The following is a 17,287-nucleotide window of genomic DNA, read 5'->3' as shown; positions in this document are numbered from 1 at the left end:
CTTCTCTTCGATGCTTGCCAGGAAGGGATTGAGATCATGATTGGTAAAATGATCCACATTTGACGGCGTGTCGAATTGATGTACGACCGAGGGAATCACGGGCGTTTTCATGTCAGCCTCTCTTACTGAATCAATTTCCTGCAAAGCTGACAAACGGCTGTAAGCAGGTCCGCTGCAGATGTTCCAAGCAGGGCCCTGCGCGCGCACACACACACACATATGGCAGCATGGATGCATCACTATCAGCTGAAGGGACTCGGGTTTGTGAGCGCGTGAGTGGTCATTAACGCCGAGAAGGATCACGGCAATTACCTGATGAGTGGCCCTTTTAGCTGTCGCGAGCCTAATTAGTGAGAAGTGCACCGTCGCTGGTGTCATTTGGGAATTGAGGAACGAGGGAGGAATGAGAGCTGTGTGATTTCTATCCAGTCTATCGCAGGTCTTCAAGTGCGTAAATGTATGTTTGCCAGTTTAAGATTGTTCTCAGAGCAAGAACAAGGGGAGTATTTGTTTATGTTTGCATAATCCCCCTATTTGATGATCACTCTTTATGTGTGTGTGTGCTGTGCTCGTGGGTGTGTGTGCCTGTGTGTGTGCTTCTCCGTGCACGGCATAACTCCATGCTCACAACGCGCTTCTCTCTATCCCGAGTGCTGTAAGTGATCTCTCATCACGACGGAGCAATTAAACGTAATGGCTGAATACGCACACACTCTCGCACGTTCGTCTACGCCTCGGCTGGGGACTCTTGCTTCGGCTACAGTCTGCATGTTCAAGCCTGGGTCCGTGTGCCGTTAAAGCCTTCAGTTAGAGTACGGCAGGACATCGACAGGCCACATGTGGTTGACAGACTGGATCTCGTGCGTGAGGATGGATTAATGTGCCGTTCCCTCGCAGGCTTTTCTGAATGAGATGAATGACCCTGATCTTACAAATTGACAGGGTGCGCTGAGTCTCGTTACAGCGCAACACTCGCACGGACTTCGACACTGGCCTCGTCTCTGGTGAGGCTCATATTGTATGCTCTGTTTTTCTTTCTTTCTCTCCCACAGATTAACCTACAGAGGAGAATGCGGGTCACAGGTTTAATTACCCAGGGTGCAAAGCGCATCGGCAGCGCGGAGTACGTCAAGTCTTACAAAGTGGCCTCCAGCGATGATGGCAAGGCCTGGAGGACGTATAAAGTCAAGGGCACGGATGAAGACATGGTGAGAAGCACATAGACACACACAGGGTTTTTTATTTTTTTATTTGGGGGGGGGGGGGTTATCTCCATCTCTCTCACACACACACAAAGAAAAACACATACACACGCACGCAGGCACCGGAGACCGCACACCAAGTCAAGGGCACAGTCGAGGACATGATGAGATGGCTTTTTAATTAGGCAGTTCACACCATGCTCATCTTCCTGCCTCTTACCCCCCTCCAATTTTACGACTTTTAGATTGAATTTGTTATACTATTTGGGGATACGAGCCACCAAATAGTCGTCCTGGCATTCCATCATTTTGGATGGAACTCTACATGTCCTCGAACCTCCCTCCTTTGACCCCAGACCCCAGACCCCTGGCCAAATGTATGTTCTGATTAAGTTAGAACCGTTTAGCCCGCAAGTGCTCCCTTTTGTTATTTCTTCAGGCTCTATTTTTTTGCCACTTTTTTGCAACTTTTCTTTTCGTTTTGTCTGGAAAGAATCCGAACAAATTAATGGGGCTTGCAAAACAGAGAACCACACACTTTGTATGTGTTTACGGCTGTTCTTGGTTAGTTTCGGCGTGTTCTCGGAGAATGTCTGACTGTGAGAGTGTGTTGGCCAGGGAGAGTTAGGTTGTTCTGTGCAGATTTAGTGATGCTCTGACCCGCTGGGACCACCCTGTTCGTATGCTGCTGTGCACTGCAGACCTCAACTCACCCACAGTGTGTGTGTGTGTTTTATGGCTATGGAGTTGGTAGGAGTTTTCTCTGGGTGAGTTTAGGTTTATATATATGTGGAAAAATTATACGGATTCTGTGTACTTATAGAGAAATACGGTATACTGAAACACACACAGAAAAACTGCACACACTAAAACAGACTCTCCCTGTTACATCAGAAGGCCCAGTCAAAGATTATTGTGGTTTATTGAGGCATACTAAAACACTCGAGAAGGTACGACGACGTAATTGCGCTGCTAATTCAAAACACACCCGTCTGCTGATAAATGACGAGCTGAAATGGTGCGCAAAAATCGCCTATTTTCCTAGAAACTCGAGCTCGTTGACCTTGAATGGCAGCAATTTGTTGAATGCAAAGTAGACCCTGGAGACGAGATAAGAGAGGAGATCCACTCCGCCTCCACTTGAGTACTCCTGCTCACATCTCCCTGTCCTCCTCCAGATTTTCCGTGGAAACGTGGACAACAACGCCCCCTCCGCCAACTCCTTCACCCCTCCCATCGAGGGGCAATACGTGCGCATCTACCCCCAGGTCTGTAGACGACACTGCACCCTGCGCATGGAGCTACTGGGCTGTGAACTCACAGGTGACTAGTTTACACAACCCCACAGCGGCAGAAACCCCCTGGGCCGCTCCAAACCTGAGCGATCCCGGGGCTGAGCGTTATCGGTTTTGTAGACGGGGTGCGTTGCGCTGTTTGTGTCTGTCTCCAGGTTGCTCCGAGCCCATGGGGATGAAGTCGGGTCACATCCAAGACTATCAGATCACGGCGTCCAGCATCTTCAGAACGCTCAACATGGACATGTTCACCTGGGAGCCTGGCAAGGCTAGGCTGGACAAACAGGGCAAGGTCAACGCCTGGACGTCTGGACACAGCGACCAGTCTCAGTGGCTTCAGGTAGGAGCTTCCCTTCACCTCTCTCCTCCTCAGACAGAAAGTGGGGACAGCCTTTGGGTACCTATCTATCCCCCTGCTACTTGTGTAGTGTGGCTGGCTCACTTCATATACTTTATGAGATACGGTAAATCAGAGGGTTATATGGCCATGTAGTGTCTGGCCCACTTAGTTCGATAGGTTGAGTAGTTCACATCCACTTTAAGTCCATAACTCTTGTCAGGCGAGTAGAAACCCCTCGCGATACTGACATGGCCGTTTCAAAAAGCAACGCTCACCACTCATCTATTTAGCCCGTGGTGCTGAAACCATTCCTGTTATTGTTGGCCGCAGCCTAGAGCTGTCGGCCCATAGCATGCATCAACCCTTCGTGTTCGTTACACAAACTTCAAGCCACCCCAGGGGTTGAAGTTGGAAGACCATGTTCAGTAACACTGTGTGCTTTCTTGTCCTTGAAGCAGTAAGAGGTGAGTCCTAAAGGGAGAAAAAATAGAAAGTTCCTGGAAAGAATGACAATCCCAACTGTCAACGACACCACAAATGTTTAGTTATCACTCATGGCAAAGCCAGATGTGGATAATTGGATTCCCCTCCAAAATGTTCAATTTTTGTTTACAAAGGTGTTCATATTTTACTTTATGAGTTGAGCGTTCAAGGGCAAGAGTTATACAACACAATCCCAATAGACCACAATGGATCCAACATTTTGAGTTATGGCTTTTCCAGGGGGACCAGTTTGTTGAATCTTATTTTTATTTTATTCTTTTTATGTTTTACAAAATATGACTCGTACTACAGGCAGCAGTAAGCAACAATGTATTTTTCTGAAGCAGTGGGAAGGGACATATATCATCGGATGAACTCATAGAGGGGGAGGACCACCCTGTCTCCATGCCCCTCCCCTCCGACTGTGCGTTTGCCATGACACATGTACTGCTGGCCACGTCGCGACTGTTTGTCTAGACCTAATTCGATTAGCTCAGCCCTAGAGTCAGACATGTTTCTTATCACAGTTGAAAGCCTTTTAAGGACGGAGCTAGCTGTGCTCTGGATAAGACGGATATTTAGGACGGGCCAGCCGAGCCGTGGAACATGGCTAGAATTGATTGTTGTGGATAGAGGAAACTTTTGGTCTCATCGTACACGCTGCGCTGAGAGGAGGAGACGGGGGCCAGGGAAACAGCCGTGAAATTGATGGTTTTCCTTCGACAAATAGAGATTTGTGGCATTGCTCGTTTCTCTACACCTATCAGATCTCCTGCAAGAAGAGAGAAAATAATTAGGCTTTTCTTTGATGAATGCAGACGTTTTCCCAAGGAGTTATTGATGTTTGTTTAAGTATTCTGTTACATGCAAATGTGTACATTTGTGGGCGCCCAGGGTACATGTGCACATATGTAAATGCCCGTACTTACAGTTCAATCCCTTCTATGCGCCAGTTGCCATGGCGAATAATTGATTCCCAGTGACATTACAGAATGACTTTAAACTTGATAGATTAATGGAATTAATCAGACCTAATGACAAATTAAGTATTCCAATTAATCAAGACAACTGCAGTGCAGCGGTGGGGAAACACTCCAGAGTGCAAACATATCAGAGAACGCTCTGCCCTGCGGACGACTGAAGCAGGTCGCGTGAAACCATGAGGTCATGGAGCACATGGGATCCTGTTGACAGTTGGCTCCCGAGTAGTTTTCAATGCGGTCAACTATGCACCATTTGTATTCTGTGGTCCAGTAAAAATCTATTGACTTAATCTAATTTAACTGTCAATTTCAATGTCAAGGGCCTGTCTGATCTATATCCCATTCGTATGGAGGTTCATAAAATGATCGGTTCATTGCAGCAGTAAATCCCCCAAAGTTTCAACGATATTCGATTTTTATTCAGAGCATTCTCGGAGTACCACTGACTGCTTATAATTCCCATCATGTGCATGCATGCTTACCCCTAGAACTTCCTGCTGAAGTAATCACGTCTGATTGTGAGGTTGATAATTATACTGGAGCCTTCGGTTTCACTAATGATGTGCTCTCCTCGAAACATTTAAAGAGAGCTTTGACAAGCTTTCACAGATCATGGATTCTCTGCGTTCTTCTCGGACGCCATCGGAGGGCTGTCCTCAAATTCCCCTCAGAGTTTATCTCTGCACACCCACCACGAACAACTCTGAAAGGCAGCTCTGATTCTGGAAGACGACAGACAGTAGTCACAGCACAGCACGCCAGAGAGAAACCGTGGATGTTCCCCTCGTCCTTCTTCGCCTATCTCGCCCGTCTCACTGTCTTGCTTCCAAAATCCATCCTCCTAGCCGTTGCCATAATTAAGAATCTTAATTGACTTGACTGAAGTTTCCCTCTGCTTTTTCGCTTTTGTCTGCAAAACCAGTTTGGGTTTCGCGCTGAAGATGCTTTGTACGGTCAGTTAGTCAATTAAATCTATTTCGGTGTCAGCTCATTTATTTGTCTCTTTCCTTATTCGGCGTTGCATTTTTCAAAGGCAGATGTGAAGCCTAGGGTCAATTTGAAACCTGTAATCGCATTCTTATGCTTTACGCACCTTTTAAACTATTCAGTTTGCATAACCACCTGTAACTCTTTTGGTCGTTGCCCTGGCTGAATCTAGTCATGCCTAGTGGGAGATGACGTTACACGCAGGGAGAAGGAACCAGAATCTTTCAAGATGTTTTCAAGAAGAGAGCCAAGTGTTCCAGCTGACATAAGATGATTAGTTAATTATGCACATTAACATCCACATAGCAGAGAAGATGCCAGCGCCTGCGCTTTTCAAGTTTCACAATGTCCCTGTTAGTGCAGAGTGAGCGCACGGGACTCCTGGCAAGTTCCAACTGCTCTAGCGCTTCGTTTACCTGATTATGTAAAGCTGCCGACCGACGGAAAATGAACAAAGATGGAACAGAATTCAGTATACTTCTTCGACGTCAATAAGTTGTGTCTCATCGTAGCGTTCATATTTCAGCAGTAGCTTCTGTGTGTCAGTATTCAGACCCCGTCATTTTTTTTACTGTGAAGCACCATTAACTAATTTCACCTTGAGTTGCTTCTGGGACATAATAAAGCTAGGGTGACTGGGTCTTTGAATCAAGCTGCTTTGGAAGCATTTGAAGTCAACATAGCTATGTGATGGGAGTTTGTTTCTGTTCTGCACTTATTCTTTATCCCATGGCATTATATTTCTTCTCATATCCACCTAAAGCCGCCTCACCCCTTACCCCCTCCCTTTTCTTCAAAAGATCCTTTCACTTGAGACCCAGCAGTGAGCAAAATGTCATCATCACTGTTATGATATACTGATTAAGAGAGTAAGCATGAGAGCTCTTTATCGTCGAGAACATTTTTCTCATCTCCAGGAGATGTTTACCCTGGCCGTGAGTGGATTTAAACAATAGCGGTGAGAAAGCAGAAACAAGGAAACTGAAACAACACGTTCTTCGGAGACACGTTTAAAGTGTTTGTGTCTGTGAATGATGAAGAGCAGCTTCATCAACGCCACTGTGTGGAGTTAATAACCCTCAACTCCGACAAACCTCCAATGTGGTGTGACTCGATCGATCGCAGCTCGTGCAGTGGAGTTATGCCAGTGGACTTATCGGGTTTGGAAACTTAATGTTGTACGTCCCAAGAATCCCATTAAGAAAGGGTTTCCCGCCAGTGGCTCATGCAGAGTCTGTAATGGAGGGTACACTTTATTTTATCTATTTTTTACTCTCGATCTTAAGATAGGTTCTCTTATTTGTATGTTTCTCTGTGATATGTTAAGTGCAGAAGAACCTGTCATGCGTCTTTTCACTCTTCATTAGCTCAGCATTACTGCAGCTCACATGGCAGGCCACGGCTGGCCCTACACGGAATGGGTCTGTCCCTGACCCGAATAAATCTTCAAATTTCCATGCCCTATTGCACACCGGTTCAGTCTTGGTGTCATTAAGTTTACCGGAGTAGGCCTATAACAGAGAACACAATCGGCAACTCTAATCCATATCCTATATTTTACTGTTGTTCTGGGAAATGCCTCTTGACTTTGTAAACAGACCTGGTTAAACAGACAGCGGCAGCTTTTGGATCGATGGAAGTTCTTTTTCTTCTAAGTGAGCACCTGGAGGAGAGTAAACAAACTGCTCACTTCTCAGACCAGGTTTAAGCCCTTCCTTCCAGACCCTTCCAGACCCTTATGAGCTTACACATCACTGGCAGAGGGCCAGGGATGAAATAAGCTCTCTCTTGAGTTTGTGCGGACATTATTTCGCTCCACGAGAAAGATTCAAAACCCCTTCTAGTTCCTCTTGGAGAGACAGTGGTGTGGTGGAGTGGTTTTCCTCCCTTAACTTGTTTTGGTGCTACTGCAGGCCAGTACCTTAAAATCCCATGCACGCGAACCCTGCTGTGGGCTTGCTGCTCAGAATGTGGGGAGTGAGGCATTGAAGTATTGATTAGAAGAAGTGGTGGTGAAGGAAAGTGCTAGGATGACATGTTAAAAGACAACGGGGGGTCCACGAAATCTCGGTTTTACGCCAAGTCTGAACGGTCGCTAGGGCACATTTTCATGTCTCTCCTTTGAAGTAGATCAAAACACAGTTTGCTTCAGTTTGACTAAAATGAGTCCCGTGTAATTTATTTTTACATTTGTTGGAGCTTAACACACTTTGTATGCACTAGATGTAAAGTAGGAAATGTCCTAGCCTACTCCTGTGCATCTGAAGTGGTTCAATTTGGATGTAAAAGAGCCTCAACAGGCAAAACCAAACACCCTGCTTCTGTGTAATAAGGACACATCTGATCCACTCATCACTCTCAGCCACCTGGACAGAGTTCTGGTCGTCATGCTACTTCAGTCTAACAATGTGTCTGTTTATTTTGGGCCTCAACAACCTGCTGAGGTCACAAACGAGCTATAAAAGAAATCCTATTCCGGGCGCTCATTTGTCATCCACAGGCCCCTTGGTTTTCACAGCCAATTATCTCCCGTATGGTGATAAATATGTGTGGTGTATCTGTGGCATCTTGATAATTACACACAAGCTCAGATGATTGGGGTGAGGGTGGGGAAGGCAGTGGGGAGAGAAAAGTTCTGTGTGGTAACTTTGAGAGAACGAGTCCTCTTTAATTGGCCCATTTGTTAATATTGTACTGCTCAGTGCAGCATTGTGACTTATTCGCACGTCGGTGGCGGATGTGCCATCCCGACAACAATGGGCAATCCCAGCTCAGGTCCTCCCTCCGGGGGTTACTTTCATCCGAGTAATGGGACCCATCATGGACTGGGACACTTGGATCCTTGGCGGGCTAGGTCGTTTTCCAAGAGCAAAAGGATGTCGTCTATGGGGGCAATAGAACTGAATTCAAACTTGGAGAAGAATGGATTTCGGTTGGTCACCCTGAGAATAGCTTAGCTTTTACCGTTTCGCATTCAATGTCAAATAGTGTTGTTATTGTGTAAACAGTACGGCCATGAGAATAAATAACCCATCCAAGGGAATCTGCCAAACTAGCTGGCAATCGTCCATGACACACCACTAAATATTGACAAACCGCATGGTGTGTTTGCACATGTTGAGGAGGTGCGTAAGGCCAATAATTAAACATAATACCCGATTGATTCCTGCTCCGTGGATGTTAATGTGCTTTTATAGTAATCAAGAAGGCTATTATGATCAGTCTGATTTTTTTCCACTTGCTAATGAAATTGCAGCCCTGACAAAAAAGTCAATTTGTTTAATCAATAGAATGACTCCAATGATTGCTTCCTCTGCTCTGAAGAACGACTTTAATTCCGCCTATTGAAACTCCCATCGCCTCTTCAATGTTTATGGGCTTCAAAGATAAAACACGGCTGCTCCCTGAAGCCAGAAAAGCATCCCTTAAGAAAAGTTTGTGTATGAGATAATAAAAAAGAGAGAAAGCGTTCTGTTGTGAAAAAAAAGGCTTTGAGATGGACTTTGATTGTCTTGGAGGGTAAAAATCACGGCATTCTAAAGGGAAAGAATGAGAGCTTGGTGGTGGAGATTGGAACGTGTTTTCTCAATTCAAGGGTCAGCTCTCCGCCTCGTCCCCCTGGCTCAAGCCCTCATTGGCCGTCTGGAGGCTGGTGGCGGTCACGTGTAGGAGGCGGGAAAGCCTATCATTGGCTCCGCTTCAGCTGCTGTCCGGTATTGATCCACCCCAAACTATTCATCATGGCAGTTTGTCCCAGCAGACATGGAAACCAGGAACGTTTAAAAAATTCGAATCGGTTTAAATGCCTTCTTTATTCGCCGCGCTGCCCAGCGCTTTATCATTATTTGTCTTATTACTTCAGAAGCATAAGGGAATCAATAGAAACACCACCTGCAGCCAAGTTGTCTTGCTGAACTAATTGAAGAAACTGTGTTACACAGGTGGTTTCCAATGCAATCAGAGAGACGAACACAAGCATTTAGCCACAGCTGTGATATCCGATGAAGGTGGCAAATAATGAAATATAGTCACACTCTTTATGCCCACAGACAAACAGTTGGTGTGTGTGTATGTGTGTGTGGGTGTGTGTATGTGTGTGTGTGTGTGCCGTATTTGCCAATCGGAGTGGCATAATGTAGGCTTCCTCCAAGATGTTTTGGTTCATACAGGGATAATATGAATATCAATGTATAACAACATTTAGATACAATATAGAAAACATGTTGACTGGTTGCTATGGTAAAAAAAAAAGAAGAAATTATATATTCCGGCAAAAAGTTGACACTGGTTTGAATGATCATGTTAATTCAAGTCCAGGAACAATCTCGGAAGTAACATGAACTAATTAGAAAAAAAACACGCCTGATGCAAATTTCATTAAGTAATTATCATTGGAGTCTCATTTTAATCCAGGCCAATATGGCCCTTACTTTGCTCTATTTTATTCAATTTCCCCCCAGCTAGTGCACTAATTCAATTAGCTTCCAAACAAAGTTACCGTGGGGACACTAGATCCATCTGCCGCTCTGATTCAATCGGGTGCTTTTTAGTGTCCCCCCCTTCCCACCACACGTTGAACTGCACAGCTCTGCTTTTGTGCGTTCAACCTGGCTAATGTTACACCTTTCCTTTCATTATCTCATGAGCCGTCTTATCTTCTGGCACGCGTCTGCTCAATCCCCTCACGCTGCTGCTTATTTCTCCCCCCCCCCCCCCCTCTCTCTCTCTCTCTCTCTCTCTCTCTCTCTCTCTCTCTCTCTCTCTCTCTCTCTCTCTCTGCCTTTCTCTCCCTACTCTCTCTCTCTCTCTCTCTCTCTGCCTTACTCTCCCTACACTCTCTCTCTCTCTCCGAGCTGTCGCGAGGCGCATGTATCTGTTTTATCATGGAATGATTGATTCAGGAGTCTCCGGCAGAGCGAGCCGTAATCTGGGGGATCTGCGAGGGAACGCTGGGATGGATAGCTGCCTCGCATCCAATCAGCTCTGGTTGAGATGGCCTGCATGCGGATCTCACATGTGTCTGAACCTCATGGATGTCAGTGAATCTGAGCGGGCGCTCTATTGGATAGCGCGCGCACACACACGAGGGCATGCTAACGTGGTCAGTGACATGGCGATAATCAAATTTGTTTTTGAACCGGCCTTATAGCTGAGCACCAACAGCATGTGAATTCATGTGAATTCGCCATGGCACAGTACAGAAGCGAAAGGCTTCTTTGTCGGTCTTCGCAAAGTACTCTTGCCCTTGGTATCAAAGCATCCAGTAAACCAGTAAACAACTGCAGGCCATAGAACTGTGCATCTGGAGAACGACCACAGACCACGCATGGATCAGAGCTCTCTCTACACTCCACCTCTCCTACACAAAACACAAAGCCCATCAATGCCTTGTACCGTGTAATACCGCTAAACGATTCCATATGAGCACCGTGGTCCATTCCGCTGCTCACTGCCCTTCACCCATTTGAGTTAACTAGACCCATTCGGTTTCTCTGTGTCTCCCTAAGTACATCTGAGGTATTTGGTTGTGAAATGTTTTCGTAAGTGGGAGCAGTTGATATACCAGCTTGAATAATATTTAAGTTCAACGCTTCCTTGTGGTTTGGTAAGGTTAGGGGTTATAGGGTTAGGTGAATACCCAGTGAACAAAATGTTTTCTTTATTTCTGTCCTTCTTTCTTTCTTTGTGTATGCGTGTGCCATTGTTTCAACACTTTTCTTTTATACTCTTCACACAAGTGACTGATAACACACATGTGTCATGTATGTGTCATGTTGGAATTGGATGTAAACGGCATGCAGGTGGTGATAAATGGAGGGAAGGAGGAAAGGAGAGAGCGAGGGAAAGAAGGACGAGGGGATGAGACGCATACTGATACAAAGGCCGTGTGAAACTAATTGGCCCATCACTCGACCTGCATAACGTTAATCTCCTTTAATTCACAGTGTATTTCAAAGAGCTGTGTAGTGTATGTATACATACTGGATATAAATATAGAAACTGGATATACTGCTGTGACTTACAGCTCACTGTCATTTGGCCATAAACAACTGGCCAACATTTGACACCTATCCATAACTAACAGAGGCCCTGCCAAACGACCCCCCATTTACTGTCTGAGGAATGCTGGAATCACCACACACTCGATTCTCATAAGCACAGTAACTGTAAGACCACCAAGGTCAGGCTGGCAACATTTAGCACCTTTAAAAGCATTTCACACTGATCGATGTTAGTGGCAGAGGAAAGATCTGTGTTTGCGTGTCCGGTACTTAGCACATGCCGGCTAGTCTCACGCTGGTCCTCAGAGCTTCGAGTCTTGGCGGCATGACAGTTTACCACAGCCGAGTTCAGCCTTGAGGTGTCTCCACTTTCGACACTCGACAGAGCTCCTTTCTCGCCGTGTCAATGCTCGGCAGACGCCTGATAGGACTTGACATCCCGTCACCCCATGCGGACACAGTTGGTCGTGAAAGGCGTTACAGTTGTGAAGGAGTGTGTGTGTGTGTGTGTGCGTGTGTGTGGGTGTTACCTTGTAGCTTTTTCTTTTTCTTGTAGCTTTTTCTCTGAGGGGACCCTGGAAAAACGTACAGTCTGTGAACAGGCCACATCCTCGAAACATTGGACTGTAACCAGCTAATGTTGTTTTCATCTGCCATCTGCTTTTCAACGCATTCAAATAAAATTCTTGAAATTAGCCTATTACATTTACATTTAGTCATTTAGCAGACGCTCTTATCCAGAGCGACTTACAGTAAGTACAGGGACATTCTCCCCGAGGCAAGTAGGGTGAAGTGCCTTGCCCAAGGACACAACATCATTTGACCCGGCGGGGAATCGATCCGGTAACCTTCTGATTACTAGCCCGACTCCCTCACCGCTCAGCCATCTGACTCCCTATTACAGGCAGACCCATTTTAGAATTGTGAAGACAATTGGATGCAGTCTCCACGCAATGGAAAACCAGAGAAATGCACCGACAGCCCAGTTTTACACTCTTACCTCTGTTTTAAGTTTGCTGGCCGCCCCATGGTGGAGTTGATGGACTGTGGTTCATCTTGTAAAATCCACATGCCTGTGTGAACTGTACGTACACTACCCTGGCTCCTGTGGATACCCCACACACACGCGCACACACACACACACACACACTTCCCGCAGGCTATAAACTGGGTCAGGGTATACGAGCGGTGTAGATTAAGTGAGTCTTCAACACACACAATTAAATTAGCACAGCTGGAGGGAGCTGCTAGCTGGGTGCTGCGGATGCACAGCGCACCGTGAAGCAGTCGAATCCCGTGCCTTGTGAAGCAGCCATTTGCTCTTTTCATCCTCCTCCGACGTCCCCACTTCAAATACAGACACGGGGTTTACACGCCAGCTCTCATCTTAATGAGCAGACTGGGAGGGTTGGGGGGGGTTGCCTCTTGTCTTTTCCCTTACTTACTCTCCAGTTGTCTGTTTGTGTGACACATGGCGTCTCTGCCCCGCCGTGTGGCGCTGGCCGCCCCCCTTCAATCCGAGGTAGTGTATACGCAATGCTAATTAATTATCACGTCGTTTTCTGTGAATAGACTGTTTGTTTTTTTGGTTTAGTTTTTTTTTCCGCTGCTGGGGAAACAGACGGCATTGCTTGAATTGTCTCTAACACTTCTGAGAAGAAGAGGAAAATAATTCCAGGGTTTATTTTTTCCCCTCAGCATCCCTCCGCCACAAGCATCCAGAGGTTGCAGCACAGACTTCAAAAGCCCTCGGTTCTCCTGGGTTAAGAGTGTTCGAAGGGGAATTGGCGGTAGGGAGGGGAGAAAGCCTAGCTCTAACAAGCTTATCTTGGCCTCTAATTTGGTTTGGACCATCAAAGTGTTTGGAGCCGGGAGCTCTGGGGGCGGTCGTCTATTTTGACCGCTACCTGTGACAGCAATTACAGGTTCCCCTTCAAGCGCGCCTTTGTTTTGGTGGCAGACTCGAATGGTTGGCCAGAATGAGATTACCTCTGCGCTCTGCGTCTGGAGGGTAATCAAAGCCGCACAATGCAGAGTGTCGCTCCGCTCTCAATGAAGGAATTCACCCTCCAGGAGCCTCTGTCTCAGTTTCTTCAGGGTCCTGTTATTTCTTCACAAAGCCACCGCCATTATTGCAATTATGAAAGAAATGCGGTTGTTTAGATCTGTTTAAATGCACCACGTGCACACACCCTACCCTTCTTAGACACAGAGGGATGCTTGTTCGAAGAAGGAAGAGACAAGGGTCTCAGTTGTTCTCACTTTGAAGAAGGAGGCTCGTGGATAGTAAATTCACAGCAAAACGGGGTCAACTCATGGGTGCTTGGTCTCCAGGCGACGTCTAAGAGGTAAATACGAGGCGGAACTGCTGCAGCTCTGCGCTCTGCCGTAGTCCTGAACTGGCACGGTTCCAGTAAGACCCAGGAAGAGCTTTCCAGTTCTTCATACTCCGCACTCATCTCATTTCAGTTTGTGGGAGCTGAGAAAGAAAATGCCCAAGCAGAGATGGAAGCGTCTCGCACCTCTCAGCCTCCTGTACAAGTCAAGGCCTCGTGCCTGTGCCTGCCTACCTGCCTGCACAGCGGGCCCTCTCCAAGGAACCAGACCCCTGGGGTTCCCGAGGAGAGCCTCTTGTTTCAGTCTCAAGCTCAGAGACAGAGACACACACTGAGACACACGGCTGCAATGTGTGGCTTCTCCTGAGAGGACCACGCCTGAGTAGCTAGCTCATTTTGATCTCGTATAGTGTTTTCCAACACTGTGGGGACAGGGTATTAGTGGGTGTATCACATTAGGGTGCGTGGTGTTGTTTCATATCTGTGGAAATGGATTGCAATGTGTCAAGTCTTTATTGAGTCGCTTTGAGAGACAGTACTGTTTGCTGGAGAAAGATATTTGTTTGTCTATTTGGGCCTCATTCTATCTTTAATGCCTGTTTTTTGTTGTGTCAGAGCAGGGTGACACCTTACCACATCTACAGTTTGCTTTCTGTCCAAGTAATTAGTTTGATATATAGGCCCTGGATGCTGTGGATACAATGCAGGAAATTGCATTTTTCTTCTGGCTCTGTCCTACTTTCTTTCGCTCTGCGTAATCAGTTTAATTCATTTTCATGTGAAAGCAGATCATACCTCTGTCCTTCAACTTGTACTGTGCTTTGTCCGGCATGTTGCTCTGCTGTAGTTCACATTTGTGTGGATCGCACATAGGCGCCGGTCTGTGCCACAACGTTATTCAGACTGTTAGCTATTGAGCCTCTGCCACTTAATGTTGGGCAACGCTTGTTCGAGTTCCCTGAGGCTATTCGAGGTCCATAATCCTATCTCGTGTGAGGCCAGAGTTTTATGGATATGGATATTGTTCATAAGTGCATGTCATCACCCACCCTTTGACTCAGAGAAACATTTTCTTCAGTACAATATAATCCAGTCAGTGTTTTTCTATTTTGAAGGTTTTGCTTTTGGTGACCTGCTTGTTAAAGATTTTGCGCTGCAATTTTCCTGATTTTTTGGGGGCAAGGCATTACAGTAATACCTGCAATTACACAGTTACCTTATTCCACCCTTAATCTTCCCTGGGAGACAGTCTTTGTTTGCTATATACCACAGACAAAACAGTTGTTCTCATCTGAAGCAAAGCATTTTTGATTCACCCAGTCGTGAATGATGAACTTGACACTCCCAGAGTCCTTCGCTTAAGATGATTCCGTCCATATCCAGTTTTGTGTTAGTCCAATTCACAGAGCTAGCGACCCAGGTACTTTCACAGTAGGTTCAACCGAGTTGTTATTTTCAAGCATTTTGGACATGCATTGTTTATTGAACATGATCAGCAATGTAGTAATATTGGGACTCAGGCAAACCATTGACTTAATTGTCTATAATTGCACTACACCTTTACCTTTGTAGTAGTTGAGTCAGCAAGACAGGGGGCCATCAGCTTGTTTGTGCTGGTCCAGGCTTGACTCCCATCACAAACAACACTAGTTTAGTGCAGCTCTAAATAATGAACCATAATTGAACTACAAAAAGTCAATAAAGCTAACAGCTATGTGTTTACGGCCCAGTGTTGCACTATAAAGAGTATGCAGCAAATGAGAGCGTATAAAAAATTAACCCAAATAGCGCTGCCGGGGTCTTAGAAGCTGCTGCGGCCTGCGATTTCTGTTTTGCTGAGGCGAGGTTGTAGGCTCAGCCTGGTTGTTCAATATTCTGTGAATAATTGAAGCTGACTCCTTGCACCCAAATGTACAATGTCTTCATAAATCTTCTCAGGAGATTAGACAGAAAGATGCTTACTTGTCACAGAAAATGTATTTGTGCATTTCACTATTCACTGCTTGAGTTTGTGAGGGAAAAATATGTTTCAAATGTCTTCCCCTCCCTCTCTCTCTGTCTTTCTCTTTCTCTCTCTATTAGATGGACATGCTCATTCCCACCAAGGTCACCGGCATCATCACCCAGGGAGCTAAAGACTTTGGCCATGTCCAGTTTGTTGGCTCCTACAAAGTGGCGTACAGCAACAACGGAGAAAGGTGGCTCGTATATCAAGATGAAAAGCAGAGAAAGGACAAGGTGAGACATCAACTCTCCACAAAAACACACATAAATATAATCCATATATTATGCAGTTAGAATGAGGTGACGCAGTCTACAATAGCCTGACGTGACAAATGCTAACAAATAAGACCCAGCATGAATGGAAAACTGCAGGAAGAAACAAAAGAAACGGACACATACAAAAACTCCACAAAACAGCAATTGAAAGAATGAACGAAATAATTCAAGCTATTGTACCAGCATGCGTATACCCCGGCACTGTCTCTTCCAAACTCTGTCAGCGCAGCGCCTCCTTATCAGCAACACCAGCCCAGCCTAGCGAAGGCCTAGCTCTCTCTACCTCTCCCCGACCAGGATCAGATAAGCCAGCGTTGTTGAGCAGTTCTGGCCGGCGCCGCGGCAGGGATCTTGTTTGCGGCCCTTCAGAGGAGCACACGTGTCAGTCTCTGGCATTGGGGGCCCGCGCAGACGGATAGGGTGCCTTGTCAGCTTAGCGTGTCGCTATCAGGAGAATGGCACTGGGACGAGCGCTGGAGCCTGTTGGTGCGTTTTTGGCGGGGAATGTGCCCTGTTTAGCTCTCTTACCCTGTTTGTAAAAAAGCTTCCCTCATCCCTTCTCATAATTAGCTCAGGGGACCTGTGTGCACACGCTCATGCACGTGTGCTAAGCAGATTGGGTCGACTGACCAAACCCAGTGCATTATAATTAGCAAAGGGTAAATGTCAGATATCTTGGTGTTCCTAAGGCCTGGAGAAAACACTGCATGTGTCATCGGGTTAACAAGCAATGGTCTACAATCCCAAAAGTGTCTACGGAAAACAGTTAACAAATCACCAAATTAGCAATTTGTTTTTTTAATGCGTTTTTTGTTACGCTAGCTTCCACTTTGAGGTAAATCAGAGACAGAGCTGAAAAGGAGATTTCTTGAACAGAAGTACGATAGCGACTTGCTACGACATACCCTCCAAGGAACACACGTCAGTTTATACCCTCATCTGCCAATAGATGGCCAGTTTAGCAGCCCGTGACCAAAAACATTTCTCTGTCCCCACTGCTCAAATGCCTCGCTCGAGGAGTTTATAATTTCAACACCCAGGATGATCTTTGGATGTGGGCCACTGCTTACTGAGTGTGATTTTCAGCCACACAATCTCAATTCTGAGCCCTGGATGACTTCCAAACGTTTGGCAATCCTCCCACGGAAGACGAAGGGAAAAAAAAGAAGAAAAGAAAACGAAAAGAGAGAAAAGATTAAAGGGGGCTTCATGAAAAACAGTCTCTCCTCAGGATCGGAGATTATACATTGTGTATACAGATATCGAGGCTGTAATAACACGTTCAAGTCAAGTTGTGTAAAACGTCACCGTACGGTAACATTGCTGTCGTATCAGAGCAGAACCAAGGATACAGACTCCATTAGAGCCTCTCTATATTA

The 17,287-nt window shown here is 46.0% G+C and overlaps 1 protein-coding gene across 4 annotated transcripts in view; it reads left to right on the top strand.

Annotated features, from left to right (window-relative positions):
* The window catches only part of LOC124486747 (EGF-like repeat and discoidin I-like domain-containing protein 3), an 82,360-nt gene that overhangs the window by 56,917 nt on the left and 8,156 nt on the right, over positions 1-17,287 (top strand). For all 4 annotated transcript variants that reach the window (XM_047048537.1, XM_047048539.1, XM_047048538.1 and 1 more), the window contains 4 exons: positions 1,053-1,208; positions 2,381-2,525; positions 2,653-2,837; positions 15,711-15,866. In XM_047048537.1, coding sequence (XP_046904493.1) covers positions 1,053-1,208; positions 2,381-2,525; positions 2,653-2,837; positions 15,711-15,866 — 642 coding nt within the window. The remainder of the gene's footprint in view (positions 1-1,052; positions 1,209-2,380; positions 2,526-2,652; positions 2,838-15,710; positions 15,867-17,287) is intronic.

The sequence above is a fragment of the Hypomesus transpacificus genome, chromosome 24 (assembly GCF_021917145.1).
Source record: "Hypomesus transpacificus isolate Combined female chromosome 24, fHypTra1, whole genome shotgun sequence".
Lineage (NCBI taxonomy): Eukaryota > Metazoa > Chordata > Actinopteri > Osmeriformes > Osmeridae > Hypomesus > Hypomesus transpacificus.
This window is presented reverse-complemented; position numbering and strand designations above follow the sequence as displayed.